Source organism: Paramisgurnus dabryanus, chromosome 24 (genome assembly GCF_030506205.2).
Source record: "Paramisgurnus dabryanus chromosome 24, PD_genome_1.1, whole genome shotgun sequence".
In the NCBI taxonomy this organism is placed as follows: Eukaryota; Metazoa; Chordata; class Actinopteri; order Cypriniformes; family Cobitidae; genus Paramisgurnus; species Paramisgurnus dabryanus.
In genome coordinates this window covers 9464682-9491394 of record NC_133360.1, presented here as the reverse complement: position 1 = coordinate 9491394, position 26713 = coordinate 9464682, and the positions used below count along the sequence as shown (strand labels likewise).

General features: G+C 39.3%; 1 protein-coding gene across 1 annotated transcript in view; it reads right to left on the bottom strand.

Annotated features, from left to right (window-relative positions):
* sh3bp4a (SH3-domain binding protein 4a) overlaps positions 1-26054 on the bottom strand; it is a 36430-nt gene extending 10376 nt beyond the window's left edge. The window contains exons 1-3 of the mRNA XM_065244626.2: positions 25916-26054; positions 7048-7251; positions 4238-6618 (exon numbers count right to left, since the gene is read on the bottom strand). Coding sequence (XP_065100698.1) covers positions 4238-6618; positions 7048-7183 — 2517 coding nt within the window. The 5' untranslated portion in view covers positions 7184-7251; positions 25916-26054. The remainder of the gene's footprint in view (positions 1-4237; positions 6619-7047; positions 7252-25915) is intronic.
* Positions 26055-26713: the final 659 nt, after the last annotated feature.

Here is a 26713-nt window from a genome sequence, read left to right as displayed (position 1 = left end):
TTTGTTTAGTACAGATAGACAGAAAGTAATAAAGTAGGAGAGAGATGAAAGACTTTCTTTCTTAGTTGTAAAACTGTATAAAATAAACGTGTCAAGGATTTTCTATTTCTCCTGAGACGAGCATAATAAGCAGACTTTTATTTTCTAGATAAGGCTTTTTACTCTGCAAAAGAATACATATCAGCCTTTTTTGCATTTGGGCTGAAAGTAAAAACAAAACCAAAATATGAAAATCCTGTTATCACTTATTGTACTCAACCTCATGTGTTTTAAACCCCGTGTGACTTTCTTTATTCTGCAGAACACAAAGGGAGTTATTTATAGCTGAATACACAGGCTTCTCTTTACTATACAATGAAATTGCAGCAACCACGAACGTCAAGGAAGATTTTTATTTAAAGCATTATTTTTGATTTATTTAAACATTATTTTGTTCCTCGCACAAACCTTTTCAAATGGCTGCAGAAGACAATGGTGTAAATTTTATTTTTGTAGTTTGATGGCCACTGGTTGCATCCACTACCATTTTGCTAAACTTTGAAATGCATGAGGGTGAGCAAATAATGTCAAAGTTTTCATTTATGGGTGAACAATTTCTTTACTATACATTATCACTGGGGTGGTACCCTTTCAAAAAGTACACTATGGTGCCTAAACGGTGCATATTATGGCGCTTTTCCATTGCATAGTACCCCACGGTTTGGTTTGGGTCAGGTCAGCTCACCTCACTTGGCTTGGTTAGCTTTTCAATCGAGTTTAGTAAGACTTCGGAGTGGGAGGGATTTTAGGCGTGTCGTTATATTTGCGCTGACTACTGCTGTGAGATCATACAAGTGACAGCGTTGTTGTACATTCCCATACATTTATTTATTTCCCAGTCCGCCACAAAATTAAAATTGGCCACCACAAATAGATGTTTACACATCGCGTTTATCAGTACCTCTGTCTCACATGACAGTTTCTGTACAAACAACCATGGGGTCAGTCGACGTGCTCCACTGAGCGTCGTTTAAATTGCATTTAAGCATATATATATGGACGTGCGCATCGCGAATGTGCCGCCACAAACTGCAAATCTGTAAAAAACTGGTATGGTGTTCCTGATTCACAACCTGTGGATGTTTTTCTCGTTAAAAGGGAGTTTGGGAACTTACAGCAAAGCACAGATGACAACTGGTTTACTTGAGACAGCGCAAGCTAGCATGAAGGTAAAGCTTATCTTTTACATTATAGCTATGACACTGGTAGTGACGATTCTCTCAGACCAATCAGTGATCTACAGTGTTTTTGCATCACGTTCTGGTATCAGCTCGGCTCGCCTGAAACCCCAACCGAGGTGTTACTAAAAAAAGTATCAGGTACTACGCACTGCACCCAGTGGAAAAGCCCCCAAACATAAGCCCTCCTGACCCAATGCAATGGGAAAGCGCCATTAGTACCTATGCATATTAGGACCTTTATAAAGGGTACCATCCCAGTGACCATTTTTGTAACCTTTTTCTGGGAGTGTACAATGTTTGCATAACTTTTTATACTTCATCATACTAAACACAAGCTTTATTATTAATTTCAGGTGAAGTTAAATATGTCTATCTTTCCATATTATCATCCAGGTCCATCTGACCCCATCCTATTAACTGTCAGGGAGTGATGGGATAATGCCTCAGCCCCTAATTTACTCGGCAATCCATCATGATGGAAGCAAGTCATCACTTCTGGATTTATCCAGCCATACCTTGGCATCCTCCCGTTACCTGGTTTACTCCATCATCAGATAGATTACACCTGCCAGGATTCACAGTTTGTACCACAAAACACACAAATCACCAGCCTTGATCGAGAACCTTGAAATATAAGGGCTTCCTATACTTGAGGTTTAGAGAAAATAACTCATGTCTACTGTCATAACTCGCTGTGCAGAGGGAATAAAATAAACCGTAGGAAATCTCTCTTCCCTCTGTCAAGATCTTAGTAGTAGGATCTGTTCTGAGCTGAAAAAGTCCCCCTGATAATGCTGAAAACTGGTAGGATCCAGATAAAGCACTCATATACTACAACCATTCAATATAACGACTGTACAAGCTACAAATAACTGGCACAGAAGACCTGTCTAATTTTACAAATGCCACCGGAGGCCAAGGAGAGGTGGAGGTTGGGTTTCATATTGATTTCTAAAGAATGTAAAATGTTTCCCACCGTGCCTTGGCTATTTCAGAGAAATGTTATAGCTCAGCAAAACTTTGGCAATAAATTGTTGGAAATGTCTTAAAGATGCATTATAGCCTCTTGGGAAGAAAAATTACACATTTATGCAGTCGTGTAATACAGCGATTTTACCAAAGGTAAGAGGAATACTTAGCTACAACAGGAAGCAAAAACAATTTTGGAGTAAACTAACTGTAGTAGTTTAAGTCTTGCTAAAGTAATGCAGAAAAGCACGGTCAAGATCTACATGTTTTTTAAAACAAGGTCAACATTTTCTAATTGAGATTAAAATCAATTTTCTTCTTACTTTGGCCAACTAAGATTAAATTTACGTCATCCATTTAAAAAAAACATCTGGAGATAACAATTACTTATTTCACTAACAGAAGAGAACCGTCAGCATAAACGGAAGCACGCTGTTGTATAACGACGGTCACTGATATAAGTTGTTTTGACATTTACGCACTCCCATCACACCTCGACAGCAAAGCAGGTGGCCCACTGTTAACTGGAGATAACCGCAGTTCTGCCCACTTCAAATATTTAAACCAAACGCAAATAAATTAAAAAAAGGCTCAGTTTAGCTTGTTTGCTTTCCTAACCTGGTCGCCTGCTCATACGCCTTTATTTTAAGATTGCTAAGATGTGACTGAGGCAGCTGCCAAGCTTTAACAGCCTTTGGAAAGTACTAGTAAACCATTTAGCATACAAGCTTTTAAAACGTACAACTGGCTGAATAATGGTGGTGAGCTGCCATCTGTGTCATAATAAAACTCCTTTAAATAGGACAAAGCATACGTTTATGGATTTAGGCTTAGCAGATTTGTGTTTGTGCAGCTAATTGTAAAAACGGGTGCTGGGGAAATGGTTAAGTCACAATACAGTGGGGGATTCGCATAACAGACCTATAAATTGCTACTCTTAGTTTAACAGTTAGTCAGGCCTGCTGGAATACCATGTAAAAATTGGACCTCATCGTCTGAACAGCTCAAAATGTCACCAGGCTGAGAAGCATTGGGCGTAATTACCAAACGCACCGAGACAAATAGCTAAATAACGGCATAAGCGAGGCAAGAAAATGGCGGTTGTCCATCAGAGATCACAGACTGTAATTTCAAAATCGATTAACTCCCACAGAGACAACTCTAGCTATCTTCTGACGTCACAGCTTGAGAATAATAGTCGCATCTGTATTTTATAAATGTGTAAGCTCTTATATCGTGACAGGAAAACAGTGCAGAAGCTTGCTTTTACCCAACAAGATTGCAGAGATACATTCTCAAAGAGATGCGAGTTATAGCTGAGGTGCTGTGCCTTGTAACAGACGCTTACCACACACTTAAGTCTTGAATTATTTAACTTTTTACCAAAGCACTGCCTGTCGTAAAGGGTGAGATTAAACCACGATTGCTTGATATGTCACTTTAACTCTGAATCTCTCTATGTGGAAGTACCCAGAAGTACATGTAGACAATCTCACATCTGTATTGTTTATCCATGATAAGAAGCTAAAGTTCGTGCTTTGCCAAAAGATAAGACTGGAATCAGTATATTTCCTTTCTTAGCCTCACAGAGTGATAACGTATCTTTCCCCAAGCACTGTCTCCTCAAATAAGGCAAACCCTAAGCTGACATATCTGGTGCACCAACCTGTTTACTTATGAATGGGATATGGGTCAATGCTAGCTAGAAGCGGTGGAATGCTAGGAACTTCACATCCTTTCCAATGATAAGAAAATGAAATGAAGCATAAATTTACTTTCAGTCAGAATGTGAACGAGCTAATTGGGATTTTAGCTGCACTTGCAGGTTTCCAGAGCTAAACAGATTGGAAAAGTCGGTTAAGAAAAGCTTAATGCAATCTCATAAGCATTAGCTATAACCATTAATAAGAGATGTGCAGTGTCACATAAAAAGATTTAAATCAAATGCTATGTGCCCACACTTTTAATGACTATCCAATGAAGCCAGCCAAAAGTCTGCAAACTAAGCATTTCAGAGAAATCCACAGACAGGAAGGCAGAGAACTTACCATCATTAGTTCCTTCTGAAAAGATTTCTTCTCCTTAGTTTCCACGTTGAGACAATCTTCCTTCAGTTTCTCCAGCACAGACGCCACCTTCTCTGGTTCACTGTCCAGTTCTGCTCTGCAGAAGTACGTCAAGGGAAGATTTACATAGCCCAAGGCATCAGCAAATGCACGCCAGTTTCCCAAGTTCTCCATAAGTGTCATCCTCACAGAGGCGTAAATGTAGGTGAGGAACTTGCAGGGTTTTAGTATTTGTTCCATTAGCATTGTAGTTGTAAGGTCCGGCCCACAGAAGTAAATGGGCTTAACTTTTCCCAGGACTAGAACATTTTTTACATGCACAAGCCCAATCTTTCCCTGATAGTATGCGATGTACCACTCTTTGGTCCACAGCTGTCCTTTGAGTTTGATTTTGTCCTCACTGAGTAGGGCAATGATATCCCCTTTCTTATATTCCAACAAATACTGATTCTTGGTTTGTCTGATAACAGTTTTGATCAGTTTGCCAAATTTCACGTTGGTGATGCAGCGCTCCTGAAACTGTGGGTATTTATTGGTGATGGCAAGAGGAGACAAAATGATTTTATCAACTTCCTTCTTCTTCAGGAACCTCCTCTGGCCGTTGTTACGCATCCCAGTTTTAGGGGGCGGTTGTGGCGTCTGTACGCAAAATTGCGCAAGGATGCAATCCTGATCATCTTTTACCTGGACACGTAAAGTGAAGTCTGTGATCTCATTTGCTTTCCGTGATGTAATCATATAGATGAGTCGACTCACCTTGCCTAGTTTTATTTGAAACCCACGGACATTCCTTGCCTGATCGTTTGCTTTGACCTCATAGTTTGACATGTTGGAGTACATGCCTATCTGCAAGTCCTGAGGTCTGCCAAGGGCAAACTGGTGCTTTCCCCACAGCTGTAGAGCAACAGGTGGGGCGGACTTTGCTTGTTTCCCAACCTCACTGACCAGTAAAGTCTTTGGGGCACAGTCATGTCCAAAAAGGGCCACAACAGTCTTGAAAGATGGATGAATGTGTTTGGGCCCATAGAGCCCCAGTGTAACTTTCTTCACCACATGATCCCAAACAGATGAATTAAAAGAAAGACGTTGAGCTTGGACTACCACAGCAACATACATGCATGGCTCAATGTTGTCCAGTTGAACCTGAATTGTGTCCCCATAAATATAAGCCTGTGGGACAGGAGAATACGGACCTTCTTTACAATCGCTTCTGACACACAAAACCTCCGCCGTTTGACTTTCTGTCCGAACTGCCACTGACACTTTCATCTCCAAAGTTATGAATGACTTAGTCTCCATGTTGCTTAGTTTGATTTCAACCACTGGACTGACAGTGGAACATCTGTCGTTATTAAGCTCCAAAGGAGGATCTAGCAGAGCCTTTAAAGAGATTTGCTGAGTGTCACCCACTGCAACATGGCCTTCAGGAACATGAATACTGATATTTGTATCTGGAAGTTGGACTGCTCCTCCACAGCTGTCCAACTTGCAAACAATGTTAGTCTCTACTGGTTGTGTCTGACCCCAGCCTGGGTTTTGCCCCAAGGTGTCAAGGTCATGGCAAGACCGTGCCAATTTTCGATGGTTTAGCCATGCAGTCCTGAAGTCCTCCCTGTTCTGAAACTGCTCTGGTGAAGGAGCCTTAAGCCCTGTGAAAAACCCTGATGAAGGCAATGGAGGATTCGATTGAGCTTGCAAAATTGATAACTCTGATAAACTATAAGACCTCTTGCTCCGAAGAAATGGATTGTCCTTGCGGAGCATCTGCAAAGCTTCTAGATCAGGGTTGGATCTAGGGTCGTCAAAGACACTATTGCTGTACCCTTTTGTGGTGCCGTAGCTGCTGGTGGTGGTGGAGATAGGGGCTGAAGGCGTGAACGAGTCAAAGAAAAGCAAATCCATGCTGTTGCATTGATTTCCTCTCGTGTTGCTGTTCTGATCAAGGACATCATCCATGGATCCATTTAGGAATGGGTTTGTTGAGGACAGCATGGAGAAGGGGTTGTTGTTGTCATAAGGCAGGGGCGGCTTCAGGGGCATGCTTGTCCATTCCCCCAGCAGCTCCAACTCTTTTGCTCCCTCCTCAGAACAGTCCCCAAGATTGTCAATCATACCACTGTCACTGAGCGAAGAGTCCCTGTAGCCGATTGGCTGAACGTAAGTCGAAGGAATGTACCCCATTTCTCTGTTGTTGTGCGCATACCACCATTCTCCTCCAGACGTGTCCAGCACGTAAAGATGATCACCTTTGGAGAATTTCAGAGTGGTAAAACTGGATGGACAGTAATCCTTTATAGCAACTACTTCCCTTGCAGTCCCAAAAGAAGTTGAGGGGGCCAGACGCAAGGCACTGGGTGAAGGCACTGTAAAGAAGAAATAAGATATTTGAGATTTACTGATTTATAAAATGCAGACAGCAGAACCAAATCAAATATTCTATTAAGAGAACAGTTCAACCGAAAATGACATTCCTGTCAATTACTCATCTTCATGTAGCGGGAAACTCTTAAGACTTTCCAGCTAAGAGTTATTTATTTTTAATAATGCTTTTACTGACTTTATCTTTTACTGCAGTTTTTAGAGCTCGCCAAGCTCCTAGTTCACATCCATTTTAAATTTACACAAGACAGCCTATACATTCTGCTTAAAAGTCTGATAAACTATTTTACTGAAAAATAATACAGGTTTGGAACAACATGACAGTGAGAATGGCGAGTAAACAATGAAAAGATGTTAAAAGTATTTTTGGGTGAACTACCCCTTCCGTAGTCAAAAAAAATTCTTAAACTGACCTTTGACATCTATAAGACTCGATTCTGTCACTCCCTCGTCGAGGTCAATCAGTGTGCCCTCAGATTTACATCTAGGAAGCACGTTGTTGTTATTTGTCACTCTGATCCTATGGGCGGCCATCTTGTCCTCATGCATTGGTTATGCTATTTCACCATTGCTCCAAACCCGACAATCAGACACTGGCAGTTTCCCATTTTCTCTTGCTGAGGAAACAAACAGAAAAGGCACAGTCATGATTAGCATTGTGAGGATGGACAAAAGCTGGAGTATAAATGCCAAACTGCAATCAGATTATTGGAACATTGGAACAAACTTGTGCAAAGAGACCGCAGCTAGAGATTAGTTGTGTATAACTAAAGAAACAGATTGGCAGAAGATTTAATTGAAAATGTATTGCGTGACATTAAAACTGGCAGAGGTTCACGCATTGTTCTCCTTCACTTTAAGGACAAGCGTATAAAAAAGTTTACAAGAATAAGCTGATTTAGTAGTCAAACAAAAGCTATTACCAGATGGTGCTAGAGTCTGTTTGAAATATCCTTTGCAGAATCAATATCGCTCATTGTAAATTTCAAAAGATGTATACCAGCAAGGTTTTAGCAAAAATCTGTAGCCAACAGGTGACAATGACGGCGCAGATAAGAAATCAATACAGCCAACACAAAGCCATTGCACAGACATCTCTTACTTTAACCTCAGTGGCATGGCTTTTTTCTACAGTTTAAAGGAAAACACCATCGTATTTCAATATTTTACTATCTTCTTACCTCAACCCGAGGTCGAAGTGCTGCAAAATAAATGCTCTTCCGCCATACAATATAGTACATTTTTATCCGCTTAAAAATCGCCACGTTTTATTTTGTGCCAACATACTTACCCGTGTAACTACTTATGTAGCAGTCTTTAAATAGGGAAAACATGGAAGTGTTTGGTGGCTTCTAAATTTATCCCTGTTTGGATCCTAAGGAATGAATGGGGCTAGGCTAAATGCTAACACATTCCTAACGCACTGTACAAAGGATTAAGTGCACGCATTTAAAAAAGATAGGGATGTATTAATTTGTCTAAGTTGAGGTAAGAACATAGTGAAATATTGAAAAACGGTGCGGGTAGAGAATAGGGCTTGCAACATCAAGGTTGTGGGTTTGACTCCCAAAGAACGCATTTGTGCTAATAAAACATAACTTTTAACTTAAAGGTAAATAAAGGCATTGAAAGCCACTTTGGTTAAAAGCATCTGCCAAATGCATCAATAAACTTTAAAAAAATACATAAATTACTAAGCATAAAACTCACTTTAAAACTCATTAAAACAGTATGGAATAAAATTGCTTACCATGCACATTTACTTAAAACCACATTACCTTAATCAAGGTAATAAAGATTCTTATGAGAAAGTCATTCACAGCATGAATAACATAAATGTAGTCTCAAATGTACACTCCTATTGTAAATTTACAGCTAAAAAACGTCTTTTGATTTTCCACCTCCTCTTATCAAAGGACACCTTGAACTAAAATTACACGCATATGGTACAGCAGGGGTTCCATTCATTAAAAATAAACTACAGCACCTGCTGAGTTAAAATGAATAAATATCACCCCAACACTGAATGTTTTATTTATTTGTGACAGCATGGGTCTGGTTTAAAGCTCCAACTTTCAGAATTCTTGCAGTACTACATAATGCAATCAATTTTTGCATTTGTTGTGGATTAAAAGTGCTTAATTTTCCTGTTATGATTTGTGGTGAGTAAAACTGAAGTAGTGACTCGGGGAAAGAGACTCAATTTCCATGCATGATTGCCTAAACTTCTCTCCGAGAAGATGAGCTCTATTAATCTGCGCTTGACGTGATAGGCATTCAAAACAACACAGAGATGTACTACAATCTATAATTAGTCGGACTAAATAATCAAGGGAGCATGCAAAGAATATCAAGTGAGGTCAAAAAGAGTTATTCTGAGCAACTTTTTGCATCAAAAAGTTGCTTAAATTATTTTTTGGGTGACTACTCCTTTAATGTAAGTGCGTTGTAGGGTTGTAATGCGATTGAATAATTGCATGTAATTACCGAATATTAAAATAAACCAAACATTAAATAAATATTTATGTTTTAAATTGAATTTTTAAATATTTTTTATACATTTAAAATAATTTAAGTTTGAAAAATAAATAAATAAATATTTATTGATTATAAAATGTAAATATTTGTAAAGTTTTGAAGTCAGAGGTTTACTTTAAGCACCCCCTATTCTAGATAATGCACTTTTAAATGTGTTTCTAGCAGAAAATGAGTCACAAGTGTGTGTGCAGAAACATCCTGTAATTATGCAAATCCATCTATTCTTCTTTGTGTAATCTCCTGTAATCCGCAACAGTCACACAAAACAGGCTGTTGGATCCCCTTATCAATGTGATGTCACATTGATTATGCCCCACCCATGACCGCTCACAGACTCCGCCTTATGAGCAGAGACCAGAGACACATGTTTTGATGTAGCCCAAAGCACATGTGTAAGCCATAAACTGATGGACGACGCAACGTTGCTTTCTTCCATTGTAACGAATTGAAGCCAAAAATGTCCGACCATGGGTGCTGACATGTTACATAAAAACGTCAGTTTGGACCCAGGGCATGGGCAGAAGAAATCATCCGTGGAGCCAGAGGTGGAGCCGCGGTATCAAACTTCCGCCCACATGCTCGCGCGCCCAATTTAACGACGCCAATCATAACAACACGCCCCGTTTCTATAACATCAAATTACTAGCTAAAATGAAACTTATCACAAAAATTAATAATTGAACATATATCAGCGTGGTAACAGCTGCCTTGAAGGACCAAAACCATCTTTTGGAAAATTTATTGGAAGTGTAAATATATTTTTACTTAACTTTACAGACACATTCTGGGGATACCAGAGACTGGGGAGACCAGAGAATATTTTTATATTGCTGAAAACATCTAGGTTAGTGGCCCTTTAAGAGGTTTACTTCATACAATTAGGGGCGGTTCACATTTCGCGTCTAAAACCGTACAGAAAACGCGACCGTCGGTTGGTTCTTGTCACATGACCTGCGGTGCGCTTGCAGCATTCTGAAAAGTTTAAATGTATTTAACTCAATGCGGGCGGAAAAAATGTGCGCGTCACACCGCGTGCACGTGGCCGCGTCACTTCCATTATAAGCAGGCATACCGCGCGCCTACATTTGAAATAACGAACTTGAGCGCGCAAAAGACGCGAAATGTGAATCACCCCTTAAGAGGACTCGCCGTTCATCAATACATCACTATGCATCGTACGCTACGTCCTAAACCGAAACTCTCTGGTGAACGCATTGGCTGCTAACGGAAGTTAGTTATTTTAGTTTTAAATATGGATATGTTTCTTACAAAATCACATTGATTACTATCCAACCAACTTTATTAACCCCCTGGAGCTGTATTGATTTAATTCTTTGAATGATGGATACACTTTTTGGCCTTGAAAGTCATGGGCCCTGTTTACTGTTTTAAAGCTTGGAAGAGCAAGGACATTTACTAAAATAACTCGAAATGTGTTCATCTAAAAAAATTATGGACATATGTATCTTGGATGGTTTAGGGGTGAATAAATCATGGGGTAGTTTACAATTAAAAGTTTACTTAAAGGCATAGTTCACCCATAAATAAAAATTATCATGTTGTTACAACCCTGTATAAATTATATAATAAATATTTTGAGGAATGATCATAAACAAACCATTCGTGAGCCCTATTCACTTCCTTGTATTCTGTGAATGGGGCTCATGAACATTCCTCAAAATATCTTCTTTCGTGTTCATCAAAACAAAGAAATTGATACAGGTTTGTAACAACATGAGAGCGAGTAAATGATGACAGAATTTTCATTTTTGGGTGAACTATACCTTTAAGTACAATTAAAAAGACTTAATTAAAAATTAAAAAACACATAATTTTTTATTGTCCTGTAGGTATAATGCCTTAATACTCTTAACTAAGTTCGACACAGTACCCACTCATAACAGTTTAATAATTTCTTAAATTCATCAGTGCTGCCTGCACTCCTGGTTGTAGTATCATAAGTCGAGAGTCACTTTAGTAGTTAAATATTAAATACATTTTCTCTCTGTGAAAGTTGAAACTGTCAAAGGATGAAGGTTATGGAGTGACAAGCTTTCATCTCTGTTATCTGAAGGTTTAATGAACCCCATCAAAGGAGGTAAGCATCTCTGACATGTATTTTTTTAAATCCGTACCCACACAAAAGCCTTGCAGATGGCCTTGTCCCCATCTCAACCCTTTTCAACATCCATTAAAACCTTTTAATCTACTTTTAATAGATGGCATGAAGTAGGTCAGCAATACCACACCAAAAAGAAAAATCCTCATGCTTTTATGTTATTCATAATTCAAGCTGTCAGAAACTGTAAAAAGCACCCTGCCAGATAGGAATGAAATGACGAAATTGTAAAAATTATGGCAATGGCCTTTTCCCGGCGCCATCCGATCAAGACAAAACAAGGTCTTCGGGGAGTTTCATTTTAGTACGTACAGTCAGAGCACCCAAAATAAAGATCTCATTTTATGCTTCAAGAGTCCACGGCTTCCCAGCAAGATGTGTGACTCCAAAGTCGTGTCAATGGAGGTATTAGGAGAAGCGATTGATGGATTAGAAACCCAGAGGACTGACAAGGGTGTAATCATCCTTTCTGATAAAAGCACCTGGGGCTCCCTGCTAACTGGATAGAGGGATCAATGTTACCTGTTTTTTCTCTCTTTCCTTATCCGTCTCTCTGCTCAATCCCTCTATACCCTCTCTCTTTATAACCTGATTGCGCGGCCGTGGCGATACAGCAATTTGGAGATTAATGTGGCAATTGCAGGGGGATGCAATGTAGGCGTTGCTATTTTTGAAACGTAATGAGGAGTCATGCTGTGAGATGAGGGTTGTGACACCACAAAATGTAAATGTATGTGTTTATGCAAAATGACTTCTCATTCACTTTTATTATACGATAATCTAACATTTTGCATTCCACGGAAGAAAAAGTCATGTGACCCAGTCATATTTTTGCGATTTACATAAAATCATCCTATGTAATGTAAAGGGATGAAAATAAAACCTTGAAATCTTTAATACTGACATGAGGTTATGTCAAATATGTAAAAAAATCACATGTACGTTTTCAATCCTACACCTACACCTGCAATTCCTCTCTATTAAAATCATGCCGCAAGCTATTTTTCCCCTTTTTTACTGAACAAAGACCTTCATAAGGTGATGAGCACAAAATCAGCATATGGCCACACATGACAAATTATCTGCCACTGGGAAAACCACTGAATCAGACGTAAACCTGAATATAAAGACTGAATCTATTAAATCTTGCATAAGAACTTCCACAGAGACACGTTTCAAAACGCTACAACATGAAACACCGGTAATATAGGACTCTCGGTTGTCCCACAAGACAAAAGGAGTTTTATCGAATGCGGCACACGGCTCGTGGAAGATGAGTGGAAAGCGCTTGACGCTGCAGGCCTGGGAATTAAGATTCTCCAGATAAGCTCTTCGACGCAAGCACCGTTTCTCTCTCAAACAGATAAAAACGCTGTTTGACTGAATCATTCATTCAACCAGAGCCGTGTTGCTACACTTCACGCACATCTATTTCAAAGCGTTCCCTTCTCTCTGCGATTAAATACCTGTCGTTAGTATAATTACACTTTCGAAATGTTAATGCGGTAATAAAATCTTATTATAAGTTTCATGCCGAGTTTTATATTGCTTTCACGGGTTAATTGTGGGAACGAGTCGAGCGGGATTTGCAAAGGTTTTTGGTACATACGAGACCCTCATATATATTCCCCTCTGGCAAAGGCCAAAGTAATTTCTTCCTTCAACGGTTCCTGGCTCTTAAACAAAGGTTTACCGAGGGTGGATGGGCCGTGTGGTGAAGGTAATATTTCAAAGCGACCTTAAGTGGGTAATGTCAAGAGTCAGCCTTCATTTATGGACTTATATATTACGTTTTGATCATTGTACCCAATAAGGTTCAGCTGAGACATTTGGCAGATGCTTTCATCCAAAGTGATTTAAAGGCATATAGACTACAGGTATATATTTTGAAAGTTTGTTTGTGTGTTCCCTGGGATCAAACCGATGAGCTTATGTGTGAGATTTTTGCACCTGTGCCTTGTCGGTAAATCACCCGCAGAAATTTCCATTTCCATTGGAATTGCGCTCTCATGCTAATTTGACCTGTTTAGCAGCCCCTTAAACAAAAACACCACCGTTTTCAATATTTTACTATGATCTTACCTTAACTTTGATGAATTAATACATACCTATATTTTTCAATGTGTGCACTTAATCTTTGTACAGCGCGTCGTGAATATGTTAGCATTTAGCCTCGGGCGCAGTAATATTGCCGGACGTTTGAGCGAGAGGGGGAGTAGTCAGGAGTGATGATGTCATGCTACGTACGCACCAAACGAGGGGCATCGCATTATTCGCTCTAGATTTCTTGCGGGATTTAACTTCGTGTCATGCAAAATTTTCGCTGGAGTTGAATATTTTCAACTTGGGCGAAGACGTGTTTGAGGCGAATAGCGCGTGTTTTCGCGGCAAACGCGCCACCCATATTGCGTCATTCGCATTGCCCAACGCAAGGACGTGTCTGATCGCGTCTTTGCATTGACTTTGTATGTAATCTACTTGCTTCGAATTCATGCACGAATGAAGCGAGAAACTCAAAATGTTCAAGCGGCAAACTAAACGCGGTAGACGCGAATTTGACACCTCAAACGCGACTGGTGTGAACCCATGGTAAGGGTTTAAGGCGCTCGCGTATGCTAGATACTCACTTAATCTCATGTGTAATCAGAGTTTAGTGTTAAAGGTGGGGTGCACGATTTTTGAAAACCGCTTTGGAAGTCAGGCCGAGTACCAAAACACACTTATAGCCAATCAGCAGTAAGGGACGTGTCTACTAACCGACATCGTTGCCTGGCTTGCGTATGTGTGGGGCGGGTCTATCAAAAGAAGGTCCAGATTCTATATTGGGGTAGGGGCTTGTTGTTTAGGTAATTTCAAATATCAACATTGGCTTTCAGAGATCGTGCACCCCGCCTTTTAAGTAAGTGTCTTGCGAAACGTGAGCATCTCTTTTACAATGAACCCTTTCGATGCGTATGCAGCAGGCACGTATTTTGACATGACACGTGATGCACATAGGTTCCCATGACACACCGAACAAATATTTTGACATGATGAGCCACACACATATTTTGTTTTGGAGGTACTGGCCGCTTACCACAAGGCCATGGCTTTGCTAGTTCAAACCCAGAGTCTGTTCCAAAATATTTATATCTATTTGGAATACAAGTAGAACGAAGACATTATTATATTGTTGTTTCAATTATCCATGAAGTGTAGTTTGCATAAATGAATGCACAAAAGCAAGGAACATTGACCTAGTGAATTGCGTTCTTTAAATCTTGATGTTCCTCTCTGAAGAGAAAAGAAAGTGCCGCCAAATTAAATTTCTTCTAGGAGGTGTGGTGTGAATTAACCGGGGCTTAAACTGAGTCTTGAATAAATGAACTGTGTCGTTTTGCGACGGGTCGGGTCTCTCGGGAAACGCTGTACATAACAACAAGGGCTTGTCACTGGGATACTCTGTAGCATTGCTCTGCTCAACCCCTGTCCTTCAACAAAAAAGCTTTGAGAGACGTTTTAACCACAAAGTCTTCCAGAGCCCTTGAAGATTTACCTCAGCGGGCACGTCTACAAAACAACAAGGGTTTCAGGGGAGTTTAAGAGGGATTACAAGCACTGAATTTTCTGCTGAGTCCCCATTAATTATAAAACAGAACTATGTTGTGCTTTTGGAAACTGATGACGATTGTGGCTTTCTTTTCGTTTTTTCTTGGGTGTCTTCGTTTCCCGGGGAGAAAAATCCATTAAAATCTGCTTCAACCAAAGCCACAAGGCCTACGCTGCTGAATTCATACTTTAGCCCACCCTTCAGATTCAGAGATTCTGCCAAGTGTTATAAATCTATGTTACATTTAAATATGAGCGTGTGCATCCTTTCTGCATGCTTGTTTTAAAAGTTTTACATTAATGCCCTACAGCACCATCCGACTGCCATTCTCGGCTCTGCCACAGGTGGCGCCAAAGAATATTAGCGTAAAACTACAGTCACGGTGTAAAACTAGTTACCGCAAACTGTATGTGTAATATTATCTGGTTTAACAGCATATTTATAAAGTGGTTCCCAACCATTTTCACTTCAAGACCCACTACAATATTTGAAGCCCCCCCACTCACTCAATTATTTCCACATAAATTAAATAGAACTTTGAATGACTAGACAGATAAAATGACCAAAAAAATAAGAAACATCTTGATTTTTGCTTGTTTTAATAATTTTAAGGACGGTTTCACATTTGGTGCGATTGCCTGGTCCGAACCCGAGTTCGATTGCTCCCCCCTCCCAATGCCCCCCATGGACTGTGTTCACATATTTTTGCATCCGAACCGCGGTACGCTCGCATCATCAAGCTGCAGCCGGCGCGTTCTCATGTTGCTTGGCAACCACTGTAAACGAGAAGACGACAAGCGTGATTGACGAACTCCAAGCAGAGAGATGATTTCTGAATGCCTCCGCAAAATTGACGTCGGCGGACAGACCGTTGTCATCGAAACGACTTTAGTATGTTTGGGGCAGACAGACGCAAGTGCGTTTCTGTATTATTTCTTTGAAAACAAAACCAAAGGTTTAAAAAAATAAGAACAAAAGTCAAGCAAGCATTCTATGCATTTTGTTGTCAAGGTAAGTGCACGCACACAAACACACACGTCTGTTTTGGTGGGACATTCCATATAACACGTAATTAACAGTGGTTCACTTCCGCGATTTGGTACGATTGCGCTCACATTAGCAGCGAACCGATCTGGAGTTCACCTGAACCGGACCCCAGACCACCCTTTTTAAGTGGACTCGAGTACGTTTTGCGGGTGCGCACCCGAGTTCGAACCCGGGTGCGCACCAAAAGTACTAATGTGAAAACGCCCTAAGTCATCTTGAGGCCTCCTTGGAAATCTGCTGAGGCCCCCCTGTGGGCCCATCCCCCTGATTGGGAAACACAGCCTTAAAGGTGGGGTGCATGATCTCTGAAAGGCAATGTTGACATTTGAAATCACCTAAACAAACACGCCACTACCCTTCTTTTGATAGACCCGCCCGACACATACGCAACCCTGGCAACGATGTCGGTTAGTAGACTTACTGCTGATTGGCTACAAGAGGTTTTGGTGGTCGGCCCAACTCCCTTTTCCAAAGTGTTTTTCAAAACACCCGCCTTTAAAATATATTTACATACTTTAGCTCAGTTGGTAGAGCAATACGTTAAAAGCGCTAATGCCATGGGTTTGATTTTAGGGAACATGCATAGAGAGAATCATTTGGACGCTTATGATTCAAATCAGAATCGATTCTAAAGTTCCGATTCAAAGTCGACTCTCAATGTACTAATTAGCATATTTATGACGCCATTGCATCACTTTTGCGCTCAACTGTTTCGGCACTTTCTCTCAAATACTAGTGATAAGAGAAATGTAGCTTTTCGAAGCTTCGAATCAATTGAACCAATTGCTTTGATAATTGATTCAGTTTTTCGAAGCATTCAAAACACCACACACGCTGGCGACATTTTACACTTTTTTTACAAAATAATAGCAAGATTTTTATTAAAATATGTTTCATTTTTTTACTTAATTAAAACATAATAAAAATGTATTTTTTTTTATTCTGAACATTTAAATCGGTCTATGAACAAAAAGTTGACAAAATGGTAGTGTTATTCGTCAGAAGGATGCATAATTTATTAACTTAATACATAATAAACTGCCCCAAGTTCACCTAACCATGGTCATTTGCGATCAACTCCCCCTAGTGGTAAACCATCGGATTTTCGAAACGTTTCAAAACAGTTATGACGTAATGAAGCCTTGATTGCTAAACTCACGTGACTTGGCCAGATTGAAACACGCTCCGAACCAACTGATTTGAAACAAAAGATTCGTAAAAGTTTCGAAGCCTCATGAAGCAGTGCATTGAAAGCGACCATCACAACAAATACACTGCCATTCATTTTCTTAAATGTTCAGCTAAAGGATTCCAGTATCTTTCATTTATTATCTAAGTTTCTACCAGCATGTATCTGTGGTCGTCTGAGTTTTGTCTGGGTGGAAAAATAAACCCTGCAGAGACTAACCAGAGTGAAACCATGAAGTCAGACCTCATTATTCCAGCACACACACAGGAAGCAAGGATCTCATCCCATTTACCGCAACAGAATCATATTTTACATTACACACTAAATGTGGCCTGAAATTGAATAAAAGCCAGAAGGGAGTGATGTCTGTGTGTATCTGCTTGTGTTTGTTTGGCTACCAGGACGGTGTTGTCTCGGGAAGTCATGTGTCGTTAATTAAGTAAATTTTTTATTCCACTCAAAGGAAAACTCCACAGTTTTTCAATATTTTACTATGTTCTTACCTCAACTTAGATTAATTAATACATACCTATCTTTATCCAGTGCATGCACTTTTTTAATCTTTGTACAGCGCGTCGTGAATGTGTTAGCATTTAGCCTAGCCCTATTCATTCCTATGGTTCCAAACTAAAGTTTTATTTTGTGTCACCATACTTACTCGTGTAACTACACATGTAACAGTCTTTAAATAGGGAAAACATGGAAGCGTTTGGTGGCTTCTAAATTCATCTCTGTTTGGATCCTAAGGAATGAATGGGGCTAGGCTAAATGCTAACACATTCACGACACGCTGTACAAAGATTAAGTGCATGCATTGAAAAAAAATAGGAATGTATTAATTTGTCTAAGTTGAGGTAAGAACATAGTAAAATATTGAAAAACGGTGGTGTTTTCCTTTAACCGTACAACAAGAATTTTAGACATGTGCTGGGGTCAAATGCATCTGTTTTAGATGAGCATGCATTTAGATAAGCAGGAGAAAAAAAATCTAATTTCTATGATAATTATTTTCCAATAAAGTGTTTGTGAGATGTTCCTTAGAATTCAAAAATGAAGTTTGGCACTATAAAGGGTTAATGTTTATGAACTACTAAACATTGGAGGATAAAAAGTACAATACCATAATTAGTCAATGCAGGCCCATTACAACGCAACTACAAGTAGTCTATAAATAGCCTATCCATTGAACCCAAAACCAAAATACTCAACTACACAGTGTCTGCTTGGCCGATTAACAGAAATAAAAACAAGAGCTTTTGGCTAGTTGACAAATATGAAACCTTAAAATTCCTTCACGTCTTGCTCTTAGAAATAGTTGCTACAAGTCTATTTTTAGAAACACTTTACCGTATTAAATGGTGCTTAAACAAGTCTCCACTCTTGGTCTGACTACAACATTCATTACATTTAGGCTTCATTAACGTTATTTCCGTTTGAAAATCTGCTGTGGGTATTCCTTGAGGAAATGGGAAGTAACCACTCACTCACTCACGAAGAAGAAAAGATTCAGGGTCAAGCCCTCTCCTGGACAACCACTCATTGTTTACAGAAACAGGAAGTGGCTGCACTATGACGGGAAGTGCAAGAAAGAGAAAAACAAGAAATAAAATGACAACGAAAAAAGAGAGAAAAAAGAGACCAAAATGAAAGAAAGGCAGGAAATGCTTGGCTGATGAGTAGCTACCATCCCTCCCCTTCAACCTCCCGCTTGCTGCTGTGCATCTGAAGCTCTTTGCCGTTTTAAATCGACTGCCACGGACTGGAATTTAATATTATTTATCATTCCTCAGCCGATAGTACATAAACAGCACAAGAATCCCTCTCATAACCCACAGCTTCCTTTAGGGCAAACCAGGAAGCAGAAACGGTAAAGAATGTAAGCAAAGCAGCCATGTTACAGAAGCAAAGTCCTTGATAATTACGCCAAAATGAGAGGATAGTCCTAGTCATATCTGCCTAGAAAATCCCAAATCTTAATTTTCTGTCGGTCTTAGTACACAATTTGACTACAGAACAGTCAAGTTTTAAATAGGAAAAATATCGAAACTCTTTTGTTACTTTTTAGCGCGATGCTAATGGTCTGATCAGATTCAATGGATTGTGCTAAGCTATGCTAAAAGTGGTAGCATCAGACCCAGAGATCAGCTGAATGGATTCCAAAAAGTTTAAAATCAAATGTTTAACTCTAGGAAGCTGTTTACACTTGGCATTAACATGCGTTTTCGTCGATCGGATCACAAGTGGACGACGTTAATGCCAGGTGTAAACGGTGTTTAAAATGTTTTGAACGCTTCCACTTTCGACCACTTTCAACCACATCCAGAGGTAGTCGAAACCACTTTCGATCGGATCGCTTTGGAGTTGCGGAACGCAAATGTGGTTGAATGTGTTCGAACAGCCACACGCGACCGCCTTCTCTCCGCCCATTTATCTAATCTGAGGTATTAAACACAAGTTTTACGTCTTTTTTTGACTTCTGGTGTGAACATACGGTACAGCGCTATTTTTAGCCTTTTATTGATAAAACTAAAGCGGCTGATCTCCGTAGTTTCGTTTTGAAAGCGTGAAAGTTGCGCGATCCTATTTCATCAATTGCGCTGAAAATTCAGAGAAAGCTCTAACATATACACGTACAAAACACTGTGCAGCATGTATACTTGCTAAACAAGCAGTGGACTCCGACAAAATATTAGTTTGCGTCCATACAAACTCATAATTACTCCCGCTCGGGTTTAAATGACAGCAGAGAGACTCGACAGACCACCCCCTCACAGTATTCAGGACAGAAGTGGTCGAAAGTGGACAAAAGAGACGGATTTAAATACCAAGTGTAAACGTAATGTGTCTTTCTCGTCCACTTGTTATCCGATCGATGAAAACACATCTTAATACCAAGTGTAAACAGCCCCTAGGAGAGCTGGAAAATGAGCATAGTTTAAAGAAAATGGAGTGCCCTTTAATAATATTTCAGATATATGCTTATTATTCTTATTTGTGTAAAACAGGACCCCAACATGTTTGCAATCCATTTCCTGAGATTCAAAAACATGCTCCTAATCGACAAATGAACAAATATAGATTGTTTAAATAAGCACATCTGCGACTGATGAATCATGACCCAGAAGCTTAGCAATGTGAGCCCCAGACTGTTCATTATCTCATGTTTGAGTCCTGAAAACAAACCGCCCAGGTCTTGGTCCCAATCCCGGTTAAAGACACCCACTGATACCATCAACAATACACTCCCTCCATGTGACACACAGGAAAAGCAACGGGGAATATATAATTCTAGGTTATTCTGAGTAATGCTTACACTGAAACTACTGGGTTTATAAACATAGCATCATCCTAACTGCCGCATTGGTGCATTCATACTGCCTGTCAATGGCATGACCGCGCAAGTTTATGTTCTTCAGAAGAACGGCCAATGAAAAGGCTGGATGAATTTGGTGCTGGGAGTTAAAAAGTGCAGAGTGTTCCTGGACGAGGCCTGATGCTCGCCTTAGGATAAACTCAGCAAAAAGCCTCAATTTACTTACAGAGTAATCTGTCCTGATGGCCAGAGCTCTGAAACGTTAAATCCTCGTAAAACGATCTGGCATTTTATGCCCTGTCTTTTTTTACGTTCTTCTGCCATCTGACTCGGTGCAGAATTTTAACGCTGCTGTTCTAAGCTGAATTAACGCGGCTTTATGTACAGTAAGCAATATACGCGTAATTGAAAAAGTAAATCTTTGCAGATGGGTGATCCAAACAACGAAAGCATCTTGTTTGATAAGAACTATCGGCAGCAACTGTGAAATCCTGTGGATTATGGCAGAGGATAATTTTAACTTGTTCCTAAGCTTGTAAAAAACGGATTTACATTTAGGCATTTAACAGATACTTTTATCAAAACAACAATGCGATTTATATTAGCGTTTACAGTAAATCACTTCCAGTAGATGTGCCAGGGTGCCTCAGTTTTATGAGATTTTATACAATTCATCATAAAATCTGTGTAATTAAACCTCAGAAAAATAAGGCTACTAACCAACATCACTACATTGTATAATTTAATATGTTTTGTTCAATTCAAATTTTACATTTTATGTCATCAATTTTGGGGGTGGGCACGAAGGGATGCACCTTACACAAGGGGGGCTGCATGCCGAAAAAGTTTGAGAACTACTGGGATAAGGCACTTTAAAGAGTTTGAAAGCACAAATGTGACCCTTGAATGGATGGGCGATTTTTATTTCAATTCATTTAAATTTACATTTTGACGCAATTAACATTTTATTTACATCGGGGAATCAAGATTTGAAATGGAAGTTAGTTACAGTCAGAGTGACTGTAGGGTTTTCCTTCATTGAAAATGAAATGGCAGACACCCAGGCAAAATTTCGGAACTCCAAAACCAATTAGGCGATATTATTTAATGCACTTTTGTTCCATGTGTGCTGTGAGAGAAGTAATAAAGAGCGCTGTTATCCTTCTTCGTGCGCGTTCCGGACGATCTCACTCTCCTGAAGCCATGACCTAAACCTTATGTGGCCATAAACCTCACTGCATATGAAACATGTCTGAGCTGTCACGATTATAAAAATTTGGCTGACGGTTAATCGTCTAATAATTTGTGATGATTGTGACGATTAATTGTCTGTTTTATTGCTTTGACATTTTATTCTGATACATTTTCTTCTTTATGAAAAAAAAATGTACACATTGTTGTGATAATTTAAAGGGGACAGAGAATGAAAAAACATTTTTACCTTGTCTTTGTTGAATAATAGTAGTCTACCCGCATTCACGAACATACAAAAAGTGCTAAACATGCTAAACATCTCAGTCTCATAGAAATTCCTCTTTTAGAAATGTCAGCCAGAAAACGTCCCAATCTGAAAAACTGATGCTTATGACATCACAGGCATCTCCCTGCCCCTCCACTTTAAAATAATTGGCTAAATTTTTTGAGTGGCAGCAAAGTCAGCCAATCAGTAATGAGATTGCAAGTTAAGCCAGTAGGGGGAGCCAAATAGGTGCAAAACCACTTGTTTAAAATCCCCCACCCTAATAGAGCTATCTGAGAGAGGTTTTTAGGAAGCTTCTAAGGCATTACAGACTCAAACAAAAATAATTTTGTCTACATGTCACATCACAGAACAAGGATAAATACCCCGTTCAATCAGTCACCTTTAAGTAAAATATATTAATTATATAAATTAAATTACCTGGCAGTAAATATTAATACACATAACACATTTTTAAAAGTAATCAGATACTGTCTCATTTATACAAGTGCTGCAGCTCCCCCTTGTGTTTTTAAAGAGATGTGCAATCATTGCGGTGAGCTGAAATCATAACAAAGAACTCAAACAATCGCAATGAGACGATTATTTAATCATTGTGGCAGACCTACTGTATTGCTGACTGCATCTACACTCGGTGCAGTACATAGAACCTGAAACTTTTTTTAGTACCCCCTCGGTCGGGGTTCCAAGCGACCCGAGCTGATACCAAAACGTGACGCGAAAACACTGTAGATCATTGATTGGTCTGAGAGAATCATTACTACCAGCGTCATCGTTATCATGTAAAAGATTAGCTTTGCCTTCATGCTAGCTTGCACGTTCTCGAGCAAACATGTTGTCATCCGTGCTTTGCTGTTAGTTCCTAATATACTCCCTTTTAGCGATGAAAAACATCCACAGGTTGAGAATCAGGAACACCATAACAGTTTTTTTTCCAGACTTGCAGTTTATGGCGGCACATTCACGATGCGACTGACGCCACAGATGTTTGTACAGAAACTGTCATGTGAGACAGTGGTAGTGATAAACGCGATGTGCAAACATCTATTTGTGGTGTTAAATTTTTATTTTGTGGCAGACTGAGGGGTCGATCACCCCAAAAGCGTTTATGGCAGTTGCAGGTGCCTTTTTTGAATGATATTCTATGGGCAGGGAGCGTTTGCACACTGTTTATGCACACCGAGCGCCTTGCGGTTTTTGCCGCCGGCCGCAGCACGCGCTTTTGAGGGAGCGTCATTCGCGTCTTTCCATTGTCCAATCGAATGAGGGGAGAGGTGGGCCTTACGTTGGTGAGGGAAGTTTACAGTTGCTTTGAAGAACCGGACTCCACTCGCTCACTCTCTCCTGCGTGTTTGTGCACCTCTCACCCTCAAACAAGGTCAAAGCAAGTGCCCATATTTCTGCTAATATGACAGTTAACAGCAAAAGAGCGCTCATGCTTCAATATTTGATTGACAAGACAGCTGACTCTGTGGTTGCTTAGCAATATAAAAAAGGCAGTGCATCGCGCCTTGCGTTTCCAAGCGTTTAAAGGGCGGTTGGTATGATTAGCCCCTAAGAAATAAATGAATGTATGGGAATGCACAACGACACTCTCACATGATGTCACAGCAGTAGGCGGTGCAAAAACAATGACACGCCTATAATCCCTCCCACTCCGAAGTGTTACTAAGCTCGATGGAAAAGCTAATCAAGCAAAAGTGAGGTGAGCTGACCCGACCTGACCAAATCAAACCAAACCGTGGGGTACTATGCCATGGAAAAGCGCCATAAAATACAACAACATAAGTTTTAGGTTTAGCCTACCATTATATTTCTAAACAATGCCTCATTTCTGCATAGATATTTAAAAAAAAAGTTTATTCATTTTCTATTTATACCATGTTGATAACAATCTTTCAGTGCACTTGGATTACAACTTTAGTTTCTTTAACCAGATGTTCTTGCATCTTTTAAAAGTAACGTTAATAGAAAGAGAATGTTACTGCACTATTGTTTTACTTATGTTTTAAGTTGACTATTAAAAAACAGAATCAGTCAAATGTTCTGAAAAAAATCTAGATATTTTTTTTTGCCAAATGGCCCACCCCCACTTTTATGCTTTTTAAGAGACTTACATAATATTATCACACATATTTGAGTTGTTTTTCTAGGCGAACTTATTCCTGTGGGTTAAGTTCGGTCTATATAAACGGAGCTTTGCAAAAAATTACATCACATATCTTGCTGGTATCCTTGCATGCAAGTGATGAAAGTTTACATTAGTCATGTACATTACATTATGCATTTGGCGGATCCTTTAATCCAAAACGACTTAGGCTGCATTCAAGGTGACCCCTGTTATTATCAAACCCACAATCTTTTGGGCTGCTAATCCAATGCCATACCATTGAGCTGAAGGCACTTTACACACACATTTATTCACAATGGTCTTATGCTAACATAAAAAGTCTTACAGTATAGCTATACTTTGAAATTTTAGTGGCATATTGACTCTATCTGTATGTGTACTACTGTCAAAATACGTTTTTATGCTTTTATAAAAAAGTTTTTAAAAATGAACTTCCTTCAACTTAAGAAATTAAGTAGAATGTAATGAATAAGTTTTTATTGCTATTTTAACCCAACAACTAAATTATTTTCAACCCAACGTTGGGTCAAAAAGGGACAAACCCAACCCACCGGTTTGTAATTTAACCTATGCTGGGTTGTTTTAACCCATTGTTGGGACCAATATAAACATTTTCTGGGTTAATGCAACCCAACGGCTGGTTTGTTCCTTTTTTTAACCCAGCATTTTTTTGTGCTCAGTGTATTAAGCTTTAAAAACGTACTTTTAATTGGGATCATATATTATATATAGTTTTCTTATACAAAATACAAAGCACACACAAACAGACACTGTTATCTATCTAAAGTAGCAGGAGCCATTTGTTCTGAAAGCCATGCATAATTAATACCCCACGCAAGTTGAAAATAAATTGTTAATATAAGCGGTGAAAGCTGAGGTGCTGTCGAGGCTGAGATGTGCCACAGGTCAGTCCGGTTCCATTCAGAGACTCGGAGGAATGTGGGAAGGGGAGGGAGGAGGACATGAGGGAATAGCTGGGGGTGTATAGAGCTTCCCTACCAATGGGAAAGACCACCAGGGTGGTTTAGACCATCAAACATTGATAACCCTGGCAACAAATAACCAAACACTAAGTGAGAACAGGCTCTCTTTATGGAAATTTACCACGGTAACTATAGTACCAGCCGAATTAACATAGTGATAGCACTACATTATTTACATTACTTACGGCAGACACTTTATTCAAAGCAACTTACAGCTCAGTTATAAATTTTACCTGGGATCAAGTGTGGTGAGTTTATATTAGTCACTATGGTCCTCATATAGATATATCAAGATGACAGCAAGACTCTTAAGATCTTCTGGCACTGCTTTGAATGAAATCCCATGTCGATGTAATATGATTTATTATTTTACAGTAGAATCAATAACTAGTGGTACTTGGCACGCGGACAATTTACTGTATTAAAAGATGACCATACTTGTTATTGTAGTAGTGTAGTGTCATTACCATTTATTGTTTTCTAAAAAAAGAAAAGAAAATACAGCTATACATATGTAAGTTACTGAAAACCTACAGAGTTTAACAAAAATAAATAAATAAATGTAATGAAGGACACTGAAGAAAACGGGATTTAGGAAATAGCGGTTTTAAGACATCAACCCTGTCATTATTTGTGACCCAGTGACACGATGCCTTTGTAACGTAAGTTTATTCATGTTATTTTAATGCTACCGACGAGCTGCGTTAAACAAACAGACAGCGCTTCGCTTCTTGGACGAAACTTGAAGGCTTATAAAGCTCGTGCAATTGATAGAAGAAAAGCAACGCGTGTACACACATTGATACAGTAATTAACATTTTTAAGATGTAAAATAAACCCTACTCGTTTCAAATGCGTCCGAGAGAATATATAAAAAAGTAAATCATCTCACCTCTGCGTGTTTTAAAGCGATGCGCGGCGGTTGTGTGTTTATCCAGATCTGTGAGCGGTTACAGTGCCGAGTTGCTGACTTCACTTTGTGCTCCTTTGTGGTTCTTTGGCAGACCCGTCTCACATCGCGTCGGGGCGGAGCTGGAAACAGCATGATGTCACGAATGGGCGGGGATAGTGGGTCTGGTGGGAGTTTGAGGAAAGTCACTTTTCCACTGGAGTCTCTGGTTTACCTGATCAGTTATTTCTCGTGATGATGCGGTTGCCTATCTGTCTGTATGTCTGTGTATCTATCTATCCATCCATCCATCTATCTATTTATCTGTCTATTTATGGACAATAATATAAATGCCTGTCTGTCTATTTCATAAATAGTAATATGGAAAAATATAAACATCTGTCTGTATATCTATTCATTTTTCTATTTATTTTATAAACAGTTATATGATAACAATCATATAAATATCTGTCTGTCTATCTGTCTATCTATCTATGGACAATAAAATAAATGTCTGTCTGTCTGTCTATCTCATAAACAGTAATATAATGGAAATAATATAAAGTCTGTCTGTCTATATGTTAATTTATTTATTTATTTTATAAACAGTAATATGATAACAATAATATAAATGTCTGTCTGTCTCTCTCTGTCTGTCTGTCTGTCTATCTATCTATCTGTCTGTCTGTCTGTCTGTCTGTCTGTCTGTCTATCTATGGACAATAATATAAATGTCTGTCTATCTCATAAACAGTAATATAATGGAAATAATATAAAGTCTGTCTGTCTATCTGTTCATTT